This window comes from Chelonia mydas, chromosome 21 (genome assembly GCF_015237465.2).
Source record: "Chelonia mydas isolate rCheMyd1 chromosome 21, rCheMyd1.pri.v2, whole genome shotgun sequence".
In the NCBI taxonomy this organism is placed as follows: Eukaryota; Metazoa; Chordata; order Testudines; family Cheloniidae; genus Chelonia; species Chelonia mydas.
In genome coordinates, this window is record NC_051261.2 from 16123172 (window position 1) to 16139474 (window position 16303).

Consider the following 16303-nt stretch of genomic DNA (forward strand, 5'->3'; position numbering starts at 1 on the left):
GGCCCGCCAGGGGCTTTCCCTGAACAAGCGGCGGCCCTAGTTTGAGAACCACTGGTCTACACTACGGTGGTGCAGCTGTAGAATTTCTCCTGTAGACATATCCTACGTATCTGAAAAGAGATAACATTTGAGATGCTAGAATCACAGTGAGCCTCCAATGTGAGCTGTGGTCATCTCAAACTGAACCCTCAATTTTCCTGATTCAGTAAGGAATATAGGAGCTAAATTATCTGTGTCCTCCATCTACAGCCTGAGATAATCATCTATAACAGGCTCCTGTGCCCCACAATCCACAGATTGAGTTGTTCCAGCTCAAGGTTCAATTTGAATCTCTAGCAAAGTGAAAGCTGCCTTTGGATGGAGAGCCCATGATTTGTACCTGTAGGACTATGACAGCTTTTCAGGGGCAGCACATTTGACTCACCAATGGGAGGCATGGCTTGGATGCAAGTGTCCAGTGCTATGGCTTCCCCTAGGCCTCCCTCATTGATGGCCCTCACACGGAGGAAGTACATCTCTCTGGCTTGCAGACCTTTAATTGTACAGGTTGTCAACCCTATGGGGACAGTGTTACAGTGGGTCCACTTGAGGCTGTCAGAGGATTTCTTCTCCACCTTGTAGCCCTTGGCAGGCCCCCCTTCATTTGAATCGGGTTTCATCCATGCCAGAGTGATGCTGGTGTAGTCAGTATTGGTGACCTTAAGGTCCCTCACTCTACCAGGAGGCTCTGGGAAGGGAAAGTTTATTTAGACTTCGTTGTCCTAGGATTCCTGCCCCCACCCCCATTCAGTGCACTGGATAATCCATCCCCAACATGCTTGCACTGGGTATCCATTCAGTCAGGCTCCCTGTAGCATACTGGGAGTTTGTCCCCGTCCCTCTGAATTGTACTGGGAATCCTGCTCCCAGCCCCTCTGCAACATGCTGGGAAGCCCACTCCATGTTCCATGCAGCACAGGGGAATCTCACCCACAACCCCTGCAGCACGTTGTGGGGCCAGCACCACATCACCCTCCCCAGCATATTGAGAATACCACCCCACTCCCTGCAGTGAATTCCTGATTTTTTAATATTATTCAAGTATTTTATTCTCCCACACATACATTTTAAAATACTTAATACACATTGCTTCCTGGATTCACATGCTTCCCCAGATTCATCCCTCTCTCTGCATCCCACATCCAATGGGACAAGTGGATAGCCCACTTACTCATGGGATCTCGAGCAAAGACAGGATCGGACGGCGCACTGGCCTTGCCTGTCCCTGCGGCATTGATAGCAGCCACGCGGAATTCATACTGCAGTCCCTCCTTCAGATCTGTCACCATCCACTTCCTGTCTGTGGAAGGAAAAGATAAGGTTCCTCAGTGAGCTCAGGCTCAGATCTGCAATCCCCTCAGTAGGATGTGTTGGGACAATAGTTCTGTACATTAATTATACCACATGGAATTGCACAGTATACCACTCTCCTGCCTAGAGGAACACATATGGAGTATCGAAATGCTGTCCCTTTTTCTCCTGTCCTTCCCCACCATTAGCACAAGTCTCTCTCATTGTACTCCTTCCTCCCTTTCAAATTAAATGCCATTTGAGATACTGAGGAAGTAAGAGAAAGAGTAAATAATGCTTTCCTTGCAATGGCAGCCCTTCTAATACAGGAGATATGAAGAACTTGTGTGGATCTGAAAAGATCATTGCCATCTATAGGTGAACACGATTTTGAAGCCTGCAGAGATATCAGTTCCATCTCCTTTCCTTCCTTGTCCCTGGAATGTCCCCCCGTTTGCCCAGGTTCCAGCTCCATAAGCTAAGAAAGCACTTCCACAACTGAAGTGCAAGGTGCCAGATTGCTGGCCCTCAGTTTATGCACAGAATGGCACAGCCAGGCAGCAACAATGCAAATTTCTCCATTCTTCAGCAGCAGATTTTTATTCACAACCTGGAAAGGAACCACCTCTGGAGGTAAGAAGAGAGTCCCACCTCAGTGGTTTATTCAATATTTGGGCATTCTGCTGAGATACCCAACAATGGTGCCAACTGTGATTTTTGTACTATCAACTCGGACCTGGACTGAGATCACTGATTTGTGTCACCACACAGAAGTCACCCAACATCCATCAGACAGTAAAAACTTTTGGTCACTACCAATCTAAATCATATTTGAAGCAGTGACCTAGAAATGAAAGAGTCAGCATCTCATTACGCCTTGAGCCATCTAGTCTTCTTGCCTTCTTAGAGTCTTTCAGCCTGGTCCAAGCTTTCAGCTGCTTACCTGTTATTGGCAGGTCAGAGATAGGTGTCCAGATGTTGCTGCCTTTCTTGCGTTTCTCAACGATATACCCCAGGATTCTGGAATTGCCTGTTTTGGGAGGTGCTGCCCAGGAGAGTGTTATGGACTCTTTGTTGGCACTGACAATCTGAGGAGGAGCAGGGGGGCCAGGGAAAGCTAGGAAAAGATTAGCCCTTTGTTATTAGCAGGTATTTCTTTTCCATCACATGACAATAATGGGTTCTCAAGGGTTGTTTCTTCCAGGATCCCCCAAATGGTGTGTTCAGATGAGACACCTTTTGAAGGTAGAGGGGAGATCTATGACTCAGTCTTCTACTCTCCAGGACAGCTACATGCTGGGAGCCTGGAGGGGGAGCATGTCCAGACTCCTAAGGGTCAAGATATTATGTGTCTTTCATGAATGAGCCCCTCTTGCCAGTGCTTAGAATGACATTGACAGTCTCCAAAGGGAGGCATGTGCCCAATCTTACGGGGAGGGAAGGCCACTGTGATATTATTGTTCCTGAGGGTGGAAACAGGAGTCTTGATTGGCTTCTAGTTCCCTCCGCTCCACCCATTATTGGAGGGCGTAACAAGGTGTGTGCTGAGTCAGGAGTGATTCAACACCCTGTCACTCCAATCCCCATCAGTACATTAATTGGGACCTGACTGAAAGACAGGCCGGTGCCAATTTCTTGAGTAGAGATACAACTGAAGGACTAATTGGGTGGAAGTAACCCCAGCAGCTGGGCCTGTATAAGCAGACAAGAAGGAAGTGCTAAGCAGAAGAGTAGAGAGCCTGAAGAAAAGCAGGACTGAGTGCTACTAATACCCTGTCTTTTCCCCAGAAGCAAGTGGTGGAAGCTGACTACTGACTGTACACTGTATAAATAACATTGCAGGCTGTGCCCACAGTGGTGGTTAAGAATGCTGGGAGATATGGAGATCAGCTGCTATGGCTAGAAAAGACTCTCAGGGGACCACCCCATGACAGACGGCAAAACAACCAGCCATTAATACAACAAAATTGTTTTAAAAGTATCTTGGCACAAAATGTGATTAAAGGGGTGAATAAAAAGGAAGGACAGAGAGAGGGCAGCACGGGTGGATGTGAGGAAGGCAGGCAAAATGAATTAAATGTTTTCCCTGCTTGTACTTCCATGTTTGTGCTAAAAGCTCTCTCTAGTATTTGGGTCCACCGGCGACGTTATAGAGTAGAATGACTGTTCTGTACTTAAGGACATGGCGGGGGAGGGATAGCTCAGTGGTTTGAGCATTGGCCTGCTAAACCCAGGGTTGTGAGTTCAATCCTTGAGGGAGTCATTTAGGGATCTGGGGCAAAAATTGGGGATTGGTCCTGCTTTGAGCTGGGGGTTGGACTAGATGACCTTCTGAGGTCCCTTCCAACCCTGATATTCTATGATTCTAAGTGATACTACTGAATAAAGACACAACCAATTAATGTCCCTTTGGGAGACTCATTTACCTATGGAGTAAATTAAGGTAAAAGCTTAGCAGGTTCTCTTTGCAGTGACATGTGGGAACCCTTTCTTTGGATTCAGTCCATGCATGGTTTCCACTGTGGATGTTGCTTCAAGGTTTAGGTTGGATTGTACCCAAAAACCTCAAAGCAGATCTCACTCAGAATCACCAAAATTTGCAAGAAACTTATGGTCTCCATCTGAAACCTTAAATTGGCCCCAGATTCATATGACATCATGTTCACAGTCACTTGACAGTTGAGCCAGGCTTGCAAATCTTCTGTTCAAACTGGACAAAAGTACAGATTTGTAACAAAACCCAAAATGTGAGTTTCTCTTGATTTCGGCTTTCATAATAGAAGTCTCACATGGCTATAAGATGTGTTTACACAAAGCGCTTCCTCTTACCTTTGGTTGCAGCCATCACCTCATCTGATTCCAGTGCCTTGCTCTTTCCCTCAGCGTTCACTGCTCGCACCCTGAAGCGATAGCTTTTGTCTTGCCCCACTTCGTTGGTGGTGAAAGTGCTGTTGTCCCTGCTGGTTTCTCCCAACGTTACCCAGGTTTTTCTGCCCACCTGCTGCCTCTCTATGATGTAGTTCTGCACTGGTCTGCCCCCATCATCCTTTGGGGGCTTCCATCGAATGGTTATTCCAGTTGTGGAACTATCCACCACCTCTATGGGTCCGATGGGTTTCTGTGGCTTGTCTGAAAGGAGGAGAAAAACAGGGAACAAAAGGTCCCACATCTGTTCTTGATATCAGAGGGGTCACTATCTCTCGCTACTCACACTAGGCAACTCAGTCTCAGTTTGTATAGTACTTACAGGGTAGAGCAGCAGAATTAACGCTAGCAAGATTACTTGAGTAAACATCCATTCATCTACTGATCTAGGAGAGTGTGGCAAGAGGAAAACACTTGCCTCATCCAATCTATAGTTCCAGGATGGTCAAACTTACTGACCCTCCAAGCTGCATATGATAATCTTCAGAAATTCTAGAGCCACAAGACACACACAACCTGCCCCGCAGAGTGGTGCCTGCTGGGGCACGCACAGGGCTTTTGCCTCAATGCATCCCCGTAGGCCTAAAGCCCCGAGACCCCCCTTCCCTCAGGGCAGAAGCCGCTAGTCCCACCACCCCAAGCTCTCCCCCTGCACTCAGTCTGGTAGGCCGAGAAAGGGAGGATATGGGGGGCACCACGAGGCACACGTTAACTTTTAAAGAGCCACATGTGGCTCATGAGCCGTGGTTTGGCCACGCCTCCTACAGTTGATCATTCCCATGAATACTGCATCAAAGTCAGACCTGGGTGAAACTCTCATTGACTTCCCGTCTCCTTTAGGAGTACAGATGGTTCCAAACTGGAACCATTTACCAACCTCACCCCAAACCTGCGGTGCTCAGGTAAGATGAGACCTGGAGCCAATTTACTTCCACTTTTGGTTTGCAAAAAAACAAAATCCAACGGAGACTCTTCCAAACCAAAGCCAAACACACCCTTGTTGAGTCCCATTTTTTAATCAAATACAAATGGATGAAACCCAGAACCAGGTAGTCAACAATCCTCTCCTCCGCCCTAAATGTAGGTGGTATAGATTAAATGGGATCCAAATCTAAACTAACCCGATTCTGAATTTTGGGTTTCTCCATCTTTGTTTGGGAATCTATTCTACTTTCTGTGCACCTCCATCTTACACAGATATGCCATATAGCGCCATATTACAGCTGGGAAGTTAACTTGGGCCTATTATTATTGTGAATAGAATGGCAAGATTCCCCTGACAACTTTAACATTAAATTGCTTTTGTGATCAATAGAGCAGGTTGTACAAGTCAGATATTGAGCTCCATCAGCTCAGAAGGAAATGGCTTTTGCAGAATAATTTACTCTATAATGAGCCAAGTGATCACTACAAACCAGGATCACAAACCCAGAGGAGAAGGACAGGGGAAGGAATATGAGAGAAACTGATTATTTATCTTAGTGATTTATAACCCTTGTATAATTATGTGAACTTTAATAGGTGCATTTGGGCTAGTTTGCATCTTTAATTAGTACTTTTCTTCTTGGAGAACTGTTTGTTCTTCATTTGACTTTTATATTTAAATTCCTGCAGCTCTCAAGGGGCTGTGTTTCAGTGCAAAAAGATGGATGCATAAGTAAACTGTTTAATTTAGAAAATGAGCGAGATTATCTTTATTTGGCTACTCTACCTGGAAGTCTTTAATCTTCTGTTAATTACTAGGAATGACAAAGCTAAATCAAGTGATGTAGCATCGTCCTTCCCCAGCAGACCACACTTCTGATCTCATCAACCTGTTCCTCGACTGGGAACAAATCCTGCCCCTTTTTCACCGCTGCAGAGAATTCCAGTTGAAGCTAAACCAGTGCAAATCTGCCATGCATGGTTTTCAGGTTTCAGACCCCACATAGGTAAATCAGGATACAGGCTGGGGTGAGCCAATAAAGGAGCAAGGATAGGTCTGGTAGATTTACAACCATGTGGATCCTTTTGCATTTGAGCCTGGAAGTCACTGAGCAGCTCCTGAAGGTGCCAAGTGGCTCAAGTCTCATTAAAATCCATGGGAGCTGCAGGCATTCAGCACTTCTGGGAGTTGCTCAGCACCTTGTCTCCTTTTGGTTTATTGTGGATGAGAAGGAAAAGAGTGAGCCCAGCCAGCACTCAGATATTCTTACAAGCAGTGTTCTGTAAAAGCACCAGTGAAGAGCTCCTTCTGTGTGTGCCATGACTCTAAACTAGTTATCTCTGGAGAATCAGGAAGAGAGATACCAAAAACAATTTACAAGGACTTCCCTCTGTGCCCAAGGTGGTGGACTGATATCATGAGACTCTCACCTATCACCTCCAGCTTTAGGCTGGCCTCCAGGGTTCCACTCTCATTCTTCAGCTTCACTTTGTAATCCCCACAGTCCTTCCTGTTGGTGCTAGAGATGGAAAGCCGCGTGAAGCTGTCTGCCTTGTCAATATGGATCCTGGCATCATTCAGGAGCTCATCCCCGTCCCTTAACCACGTTGCTCTGACTGGCTTCCGGCCCTCGAATGGGATTTTAACCATGGCATTCTGCCCTGCCTTGACTATCACAGGCTCCTTCATCAGCTTTTCCAGAAGAGCCTTGTCAACATTTGGAGGATCTAAACATAAAAACTCAGCCATTCATAAATAGAACTGAAAGAGAAAAAGCTTATTTTGAGGGCAGAGCTGCTCTGAATTAACTGCTGCTAAATATTTTCAACATTATTTAATCTGGTACTATTGGGCCCAATCCCAACAAAAATCACTGGAATTTATCATGTGGCAGGTGGGGCTCAGGATCTCACAGGATCTAGATCTTCGGTTTTAGTTGCATACTTACCGTATGCTCTGTATCCATACATGCACTGCAGGGTGATTCACCCTGTACAGAACAACAGCACCAGGCCCCACTTATGCCCTCAAAATATAACGTAAGTGAGGCCTAGACTTTGTTCTTGCCCCTGCACTGAGGTGAATTTCATCCAACATGCATAAATTCATTTGGAATTCAGTAAGCATGCATGTGAACTAAGAGACAGTTTTTGATTAAATCAGCTGGTCAAACCTTTGAGATAATGATACAGCACACTTAGAGATGCATATATTATAGAGATGTATTTGCTTGTTTAAGAGCGACATTTTCTTTAATTCTTATGAAGTCTTTTAGGTATTAAATTGTTCACTTTGAAATGGCTAAATCTGCCGCTAGCCAGTGCCTGTCAGCTGTTTTTTTCTTTTAATTTCCCTGTTTTTCTTTATATTTTCTGCTTTTTTCACCCACCTCCTCATTTCTTTACAAACTAAAATCTGGGATATTAAATGCAATAAACTTTGTTCATGCAAGATTAAGGCTCCACTATAAATTTGCAATTAGTTAGGAAATGCGCAATCTCCTTCACAAAAATTGGTGTTAGAGCTAAGAATCAAACACACATCTCCTACATTCCACTTCATTTCTTTAACCACAAGGCCAGCCTTCTAACCAAAATACTGCTTTGTAAGATAATGAATGCATTACATCAGCGGTTCTCAAACTTTAGCACCCTGAGGACCCCCATTTTGATTTAAAATTTTTCGTTGACCCCACAACTCCTCCACTCAGCCCCAGGCTCTGCCCACACTCCATCCCTTCCCCCACGGACCCACCTCACCCCACCCCCACTCCACCCCTACCCCTTCTCTTCCCTCCTCTTTCCATCCCCTCCCCCAAGCTTGCCCCAACCCTGCTCCTCCCCCTCCCTCCCATCGCCTCCTGCACGCTGCTGAATACCTGTTCCATGGCATGCAGGAGGCACTATGAGGGAGGGGGAGGAGTTGATCAGCAGGGCTGGCAGCCCTGGACATGACTTGCGGACCCCCTGGAGTACCCTGGTACTCCATGGACCCCAATTTGAGAAATTCTGCATTACATTTAAGCACAGGCAGGCTAATACATTGCATTAGGAACATGAGCATTCCAGCTGCCTTTTTAACATCGAGGCAATGAAGCAATTTGAACAGACTTGCCTTCAACAAAAATAGATGCTTCAGTTTTGACACCTTCAGCTTCAAATTTATACTTCCCAGCATGACTCTCTTCTACTGTGTCTATCAGTTTGTGGACCAGCCCATATTTTTCAGAAGAGAGTTCATCCAGGCCTGTTAGCTGCTGTGTAAAGGACAGGGAGACATTTTTTCTTTACAGGAACTATCCAATATTTTAGCAGGACAAATGTCAGATGGGACTTTCCGGTTTATTAATATGGCTATTCAAAAGAAAGACTGGCCAGCCAAGAAGATAACACACTAGAGCCGACTGGAAAATGACGCTTAAACTTCAATTTTCACACACATCCCTTTTCATCAACATTTTTTGGATTTTTGGGGGGGGGCGGGGGGGAAGGAAAAGAAAATTTGGTCAACATTTTTAATTAAAAAAAAATCATTTTCCATTAAAAATGTTGAACACTTTCTTTTCCTCAGAAAACTGAAAATGCAAACATTTTTGATGAACATTTATTTTATTTATTTATTTATTTATTTATTTTGGTGAAAATTTCCCTTCAGTTGAACTGTCATTTTCCCTCAAAAAAAAAAAAAAAATGGAAAAATGTTGACCATCTCTATAAAACACTCCCACAGATATCACAAACCTGACAATTTTTCTGCCTGGCCAAAGCAAATATTGTGGTCTTCTTGGCTTGCTTGCAATCTTTTCTGGAAGCCGGGTAGCACGCCAAATGTATCAGCCAAATACAATGGAAGTGCAAAATTTCAAACTATTTGGATGATCAAGTGCAGTTCAAAATATTAACAAAAGATACAGGGAAACACTTGCTTTTTTTTTTTATTGGGAGACAAAGGGAATTGGACTTGGGAAATAAGAATGCTCGATGTGCCAAATGAAACTGAATACAAAATCCAGGTGTGACAAAGTGGGAATTTCCTTTGGTATTTTTATGAAGCCTCAGTTTTCCCCGTACATAGCTTTTCTACCCAGTGGGAGAAAAATGATTAAGTTTGCTCTTGGGGCAAAGAGACATGGCCGGGGGGGGGAGTATGCCACTTAGCTGTCTGAGTGGACTGAATGGGTCATTAGAAGGACTGGCCAAGGTCAACCCTTATCAATGGAAAATCTGAGAAGAACATAGAAAACCCTAAAGGCCATATAATTGACACCTAGCAATCAACACCCACAGGAAGGAGCTTTCCCCCACCTCTCACCCCTGGGTTTGAACTCAGCATGGACCTACCTGAAAAACAAAGGACTGGGAGGTGACCAAAAGGCAGTAAAGAATTGGTTTCTGGAAGTGGCTGGGAGCTCTCTACGGGGACTGACTAAGGAAGTCAACAGAGCCTGAAAAGGGAGTTAACTACAGCTTGGCTAGCGAATTACTCTGGCTTGACTAAAATGGACTATGCTTTAACTTTCGTTTCTCTATGCTAACCTAAGGACTTCCAGTGCTGTGTTCCTGTTGACTAATATATCCTGCTCTGTTTTGAAAACTCTGCTTGGGTGTCACTACAAATACTTGCTGGGGTGCATTAGTTCCTGAAGGGTGTACAAGACTCTAACCAGGAGTCCACTTCAGTGGGACTCGCTGAGGAGAGCTCATGGTATGAAACAGGAGTGCTGAAACCCAGAGGCTCCAATCTAGGAGGCGGCGAGGCAGCAGGGCCTACCCCGAAAAACAAGTGGGACTCCTTGGAGGTCTGCCACACTGACTGGGTTACTCCAAAAGATGGTCTAAAATAGTGGTTCTCAAACTTTTGTACTGGAGACCCCTTTCACATAGCAAGCCTCTGAGTGTGACCCCTCTTATAAATTAAAAACACTTTTTTATATATTTAACACCATTATAAATGCTGGAGGCAAAGAGGGGTTTGGGGTGGAGGCTGACAGCTCACGACTCCCTGAGGGGTCCCAACCCCCAGTTTGAGAGCCTCTAGTCTAAAAGCTGGGGTGTAGCACAGATCCTGTGTAGCAACAAGCAGCTCAAAACAGGGTATTTCATAGGAATCAGTGACTGTCTAGCGTTCCTCAGCTGTGTCCACCATAGCTCATCATTAATCCCCAGGTAAGATCCTATGTTTTGGTCACCATTGCTTAATTACTATGATATTCTTTGATTATTTAACTGGTAACCCTTCATGTAACCACTGATGGACCAATATATTCCCTACTAAGGGCCTGATCCCAAGTCCATTAAAGTCAATGTGAGTCTTTCCATTGACCTCAGTGGGCTTTGGAGCAGGTCCTAATATATCTAAGCTGTCTCCATTCCTCTCCATCCCTACTCCTAAAACCTGGTTCCATGCCTGGGTCATTCCTCATCTGGACTACTGCAATCTCATCCTCAGTGACCTTGTGACCCAAACCATTCTCCTGCATTGTAATGAGACATTGAATCTAATTTGTCTTATCTTAAGTGGTGCTGAGCATTGATTTCAATGAGCACTGTGGATGGTCCACACCTCTCACAATCATATCTTCAACCTGAAGTTCCTTGGAGAAGGCACCTTGTTTTTCTTTGCATTTCTGAATGCACCTAGTATGTATATGCACTCTAAATAATCAGTAGTGGGGAGAAGAAAGGAGGCTCGTCCCTTCCCTGCCCATGTCAAGGAAAATGAGATGGGAAAAAAACCTCACAATACCCTCCTAGTGTAGATGTGAGAATGCAAATGGCCCTGTGGTGGGACTGGGGAGGAACCCTGCCCAATTCCCCTTGGGAGGCTTGAGCCAAACAGGCTCGGGTGCAATCCCGCACAGGTCAGACTCAGTGGCCAGGGAGACTAGTCTGCTGCCTTCCCTTACAGTGGAAACTGGGGCACCACCGCACAGGACCTTGTCTCTCAGCCACATGAAAGTGGGGCAGAGTAAGGAAACACCTTGCCATAATATTGCATGAAAGTTGTAGCCAGCAAGTGAAATAAGCCCTTGGTGTCCCAAGAAAAAAGTGAGCTATTGCACCCTTACCTCAAATTCATCTTTAAACCAGATTCCCTCCATCTGATCGTTATTGAGACTGCAAGACAGCACAGTGGGTTTCCCTTTCTGGGCACTGACATCAGACAACCCTTTGTTGAAATGGCAATGTGATTCTGAACATACAGAGAGGAAAAGAGCCCACATTGGAAATGCACTGACCATTTGTTACACAAGAGAACATACTGGGGGAGTAACATCTGAGCACAAAAATGCCCGTGCAGATGGGAAGAACAGGCACCACTCTTATAAAAAGAAGTCCTACAGTAATAATCCCAAAATACTACTGAGCCAGATCCTCAGATGGTGTAAACTGACATTGATTTAATTGGGATTGTGCTGATATATGTCAATTGAGGATCTGCCTACGTTCTGTGTGCAAGTCAAGTCAATATAATGGACAAGTAGATACACTACAAGCTTGATTTCAAGTGTGTTGTATTTAAGTGGGCACACGTATCCCAATCCCTCATTCCCATAAGAAACTCAGCACAAAACCAGAAATATTTGGCATTATAGATCTTATCCACACTCAGTTAAGTAGTCTTTATTCTCATGAGCAGCCTCATTGACTTCAGTGGTGTTAGTCAGATAAGGCCAACTAACATGAGTAAGAGTTTTCTGGGTTGGATTTTATGTGCATTTTCATATAACAGAAAATTTGGCACTGAATGGGTCTCAGGGCTGTGGAAAAATGGAGATCTTTGCACTGGACATCATTAGAAACAATAAAGTAAAAGGATCTGTTTTGAACTACTGGGAGATGGCGAAGAAATATTGACACTTTACTTGAAAAGATATGGAAACTAATTTTTTGTGAACTGGATAATGCCTATTCCTTGTGTGCTTTGAGTCTGTTTATTTCATAGGAAGGAGTTAGAAGGGCTTAGAGGGGGGTTCCAGAGAGATCTCACAATATTTCTAACAGCTATCATTAATATATACCAGTTCTATCACAAGGATCTCAAGGCACTTTAACAGACAATTATAAATCTCTTCCCAACCTCCTGGAAGTGGTGAAGTTACTATCTCCATTTAAAGATGTGGAAGCTGAGACAAACATTTTCAAGTCTCCCCTTCCAGATGTGTTGAACACATGGAGCTCCCATCGACTTCAGCTACAAGTTGGGAGCATCAGCACTTCTGTAAATCAGATCCAAGTTAGGCACCCAAAACAGGAGAAACCCAAAATCAGTGACCACTTTTAAAAATCTGGGCCTGTGATTTACTTAAGATCACAAAGGAAATTTATGGCACAGTCACAGGTAGAACAGAAAGCCTCCAAGTTCTCAGGCCTAGGTCTCAACCACAAGATTATCCTTCTTCTCTAAAACACTAGAGCAATAGCATCATAAAAGCCATCAATGAAAAGTGAATACCTCTTGCTTCGTCTTGGAGAAAACCTCCTCTTCTTTTCCAGTCTCTGTTTTTCAAGGTTTCTTCTGCACTTAGTCCCCTGGCATTAAGGCCTGACATCTGTCCTCTTCTGGCATCAGCCTGGACTCCACTATGATGGCCTGACATCTGATCATAACCCAGTGACCCTTCACCATGAACACCTGGCATTCTCCCATCAATGGAGCCATCCTGTAATTTACCTCCTGCACCAACAGCTGCTCCACCAAGGGCAGGATCCCTGCCACAAAGGGAACCCAAGTGTCCTAAACCACCATTACCACCACTGGCAACTGCTCCATCTAAGACAGAATCTCTGCTGTCAAGTGAATCCGTGCCCCAAGCTCCTATGAATGCACCACCAGTACCAGGCCCTGCCCCACCTAGCACTAAACCTTTGCTATGTATGGAATCCAACACACCCGCCCCACCTACTCCAGCACCAGCACTAGTGCCACCAAACATACCATCCTTATCAAAGAAAGACTCCATGCCCTCTGCACCACTTATCCCAGCACCAGGCCCTGCTCCACTTACCTTACCATCCTTACCATAGAGAGACCATATGTCTCCTGCACCTGCTGATCCAGCACCGACTCCACTTAGCATAGAATCCTTGCCATCAAGAGCACCCATTCCACCTGCAACACCAGCACCAGCTCCACCTAGCATACCGTCTTTGCCATAGCAAGAACCTGCACCACCTAAGCCAGCACCAATCCCAGCACTACCAGTGCCAGCTCCCCCTAGCATAGCATCTCTGACCCCAGCACCATCTAGTCCACATCCAGCACCAGCTCTTCCTAGCATAGCGTCCTTGCCAGAGAGAGAACCCATGGTTCCTGTACCTGCTAATCCAGCACCAGCACCACCAACACCATGTCCACCTAAAATAGGATCCTTACCATAGAGAGAGTCTATCCTTCCTGCACTATCTAAACCAGTACCAGCTCCACCTAGCATAGCATCCTTACCACAGAGATAGCCCTCACCCCTTGAATCACCTAAACCAGCACTGTGCATACCATTCTTGCCACAGAGAGAACCCGTCAGACCCCCTGCTCTTCCTAATCCAGCATCAGCTCCACCAGATATAGCATCCTTTCCTGAAAGAGTTCCCATCCTCCCTGGGCTACTTACACCAGCACCAAAACCATCAGCCCCGGAGCCAGCTCCACCTATCATTCCATTCTTACCATAGAGAGACACCACGCCCCCTGCACCACCAAAACCACTACCAGCCCCAGCCCCAGCAGCACCAGCTCCACCTAACATACCATCATTACCATAGAGAGACCCTATGGCCCCTGGACTACCTAAATCATCACCACCAACACCAGTACCAGCCCCATCTCCACCTAGCCTACGATCCTTACCATAGGGAGACCTCATTCCTCCTGCACCACCTAAACCAGCACTGGCACCACCAATCTCAGCCTCATGTCCACCAGCCACAGCCCCAACTGCACCTATCATACCATCCTGACCATAGAGAGACTTCATACCACATGCATCACCTAGACCAGCGTCATGAGCACCAGCCCCAGCAAGCATATCATCCTTATCATAAAAAGACGTTATGCCTCCTGCACCTGTTAATCCAGCACTGGCTCCACCTTTCATACCATCCTTACCACAGAGGGAGCCCATGCCCCCTGCACCACCTGAGCCAGCACGACCACCATCAAATGCACCTAGTATAGCAGATCTGCCACCAAGTGCACCCATGCCCCCAGCACCATCTAGTCCAATACCAACACTGGCTCCACCTAGCATAACATCCTTGCCATAGAGGGAGCCTGCACCACCTAGACCAGCGAGATCAGCGAGACCAGCACCAGCTCCCCCTAGCATGCCATCCTTACCATAGAGAGAACCCGTGCCCCCTGCACTACCTAGTCCAGCACCAGAACCACCAGCTCCCCCTAGCATGCCATCCTCACCAAAGAGGGAACTTGTGCCCCCTGCATCACCTGAGCCAGCACCACCAACATCAGATGCACCTAGTATAGCATCTCTGTCACCAAGAGCACCCATGTCTCCAGCACCATCTAGATGGTCTCCAGCACCAACACTGGCTCCAAGTAGCACAACATCCTTGCCATAGAAGGAGCCTGCATCCCCTGTACCACCAAGGCCAGCGCCAGAACCATCAGCTCCCCATAGCATACCATCCTTGCCATAGAGGGATCCTATACTCCCTGCTCCTCCTAACCCAGCACCACCAGTGTCAGCACCGCCTTCCATGCCATGGAGAGATCCCAATTCTCCTGAGCCTCCTAACCTAGCACCAGCACCACCAAGCATGGAATCTCTACCATCTAAAGAACCCAACCCTCCTGCTCCCCCTAATCCGCCACCAGAACCAGCTCCACCCAGCATAGACTCCTCGCCATAAAAAGAATGCAGATCCCCTTCTACTATTGCATCACCAATACCAGCTCCACCTAACTTCAAGTCTTGGCCATGAATCTTTCCTAAACGTCCACATTCATTACTAGCCAAACCAAATTTATTCCCATTTGCCACTGAAACTCCATCTGTGCCTGCTCCAGAACACTGGCCTTTCCCCATCCTTCCATCCTTCCCCACCCTTCCAGTTAGCCTATCTTGTCCCAAAGATCCATGTTGCCAATCAACATCCATTGAGGAGCCATAGAGGTCTCGACTACCATCTTGGTTACTTCCATACTGGCCATCTTTGCCCATTCTGGTGCTTTTAAGGTGATTTTGATTCCCAAGGCCTTCTCCCTGTAGAAGTTCCTTAGCACCTTCTTCATCTAGCAACATGGACTTATCTGTCTGCCATCCAGTTTTATCTGTTCCATCTCCTTCAGTTTGTCTGCTCTTTCCTCTGGCAGCTGCATTGTAGACACATTGTTCGTTGATTGGAGAAGAAGCCATTCACAGGAAAGAAAAGACAAAAGCAATAGGAACAGTGAATAAAAATCTCACATAACACTGCAGCCACCAAATGAAATATCATGCCATTGTAATGAGAAATGTATGAAAGGGATGAAAACGAGAGCATTCAATTTTGCACTACGATTTTTATGATTTCATTCCAGGACATTTCACAATACAGAAATTTAATTTTTTGCACAGAGGACATTTTCACACCCAGAATATATAAAACTCAAAATCTTGCACGTTTCCAATGGAAGTTTCAGTCAGAATTTTATGTTTCTCAGACAAAAACCAACATTTTAAGTAGAAATGGGTCTGTTCTCACTCCAAAAAGGGACTTAAAGCTGACATGAAAGACAGTGCAACTTTTGCAGCTCCATTTTGTAAATTTCAGAATGAAATGGTAGTTTACAGACTTTTGTTTCAATTATTTTACCCACCAAGCTTTTCTTATTTACTCATTTAGTTAAATGCATATAAAGGGTGCCTAACTTGTATGTGCTAGGCATCCCTGACAAAACTTAAAACATATATCCTCCCCTTCAAACAACGCCATACCCTCACAATCACAGTTCCCTCCCATTTTCATATATGCCCTGATGCTCATCAGATTCAGGTTAGTTTGCACCATGGGAAGAGTGGAAGGGCCCTGAGAGAGATAGTCTCTCAACATTTTATTTTGGGGGTGAAGCAGTGTTTAGCCTGAGGATGGGCAGACCCAAAGCCACATCTAGCTTTTCATCCGC

The 16303-nt window shown here is 45.6% G+C and overlaps 1 protein-coding gene across 1 annotated transcript in view; it reads right to left on the reverse strand.

Annotated features, from left to right (window-relative positions):
• IGFN1 (immunoglobulin like and fibronectin type III domain containing 1) overlaps positions 1 to 16303 on the reverse strand; it is a 49526-nt gene that overhangs the window by 13917 nt on the left and 19306 nt on the right. The window contains exons 10-16 of the mRNA XM_037885336.1: positions 11247 to 11371; positions 8294 to 8435; positions 6610 to 6906; positions 4159 to 4458; positions 2273 to 2446; positions 1211 to 1339; positions 425 to 727 (exon numbers count right to left, since the gene is read on the reverse strand). Coding sequence (XP_037741264.1) covers positions 425 to 727; positions 1211 to 1339; positions 2273 to 2446; positions 4159 to 4458; positions 6610 to 6906; positions 8294 to 8435; positions 11247 to 11371 — 1470 coding nt within the window. The remainder of the gene's footprint in view (positions 1 to 424; positions 728 to 1210; positions 1340 to 2272; positions 2447 to 4158; positions 4459 to 6609; positions 6907 to 8293; positions 8436 to 11246; positions 11372 to 16303) is intronic.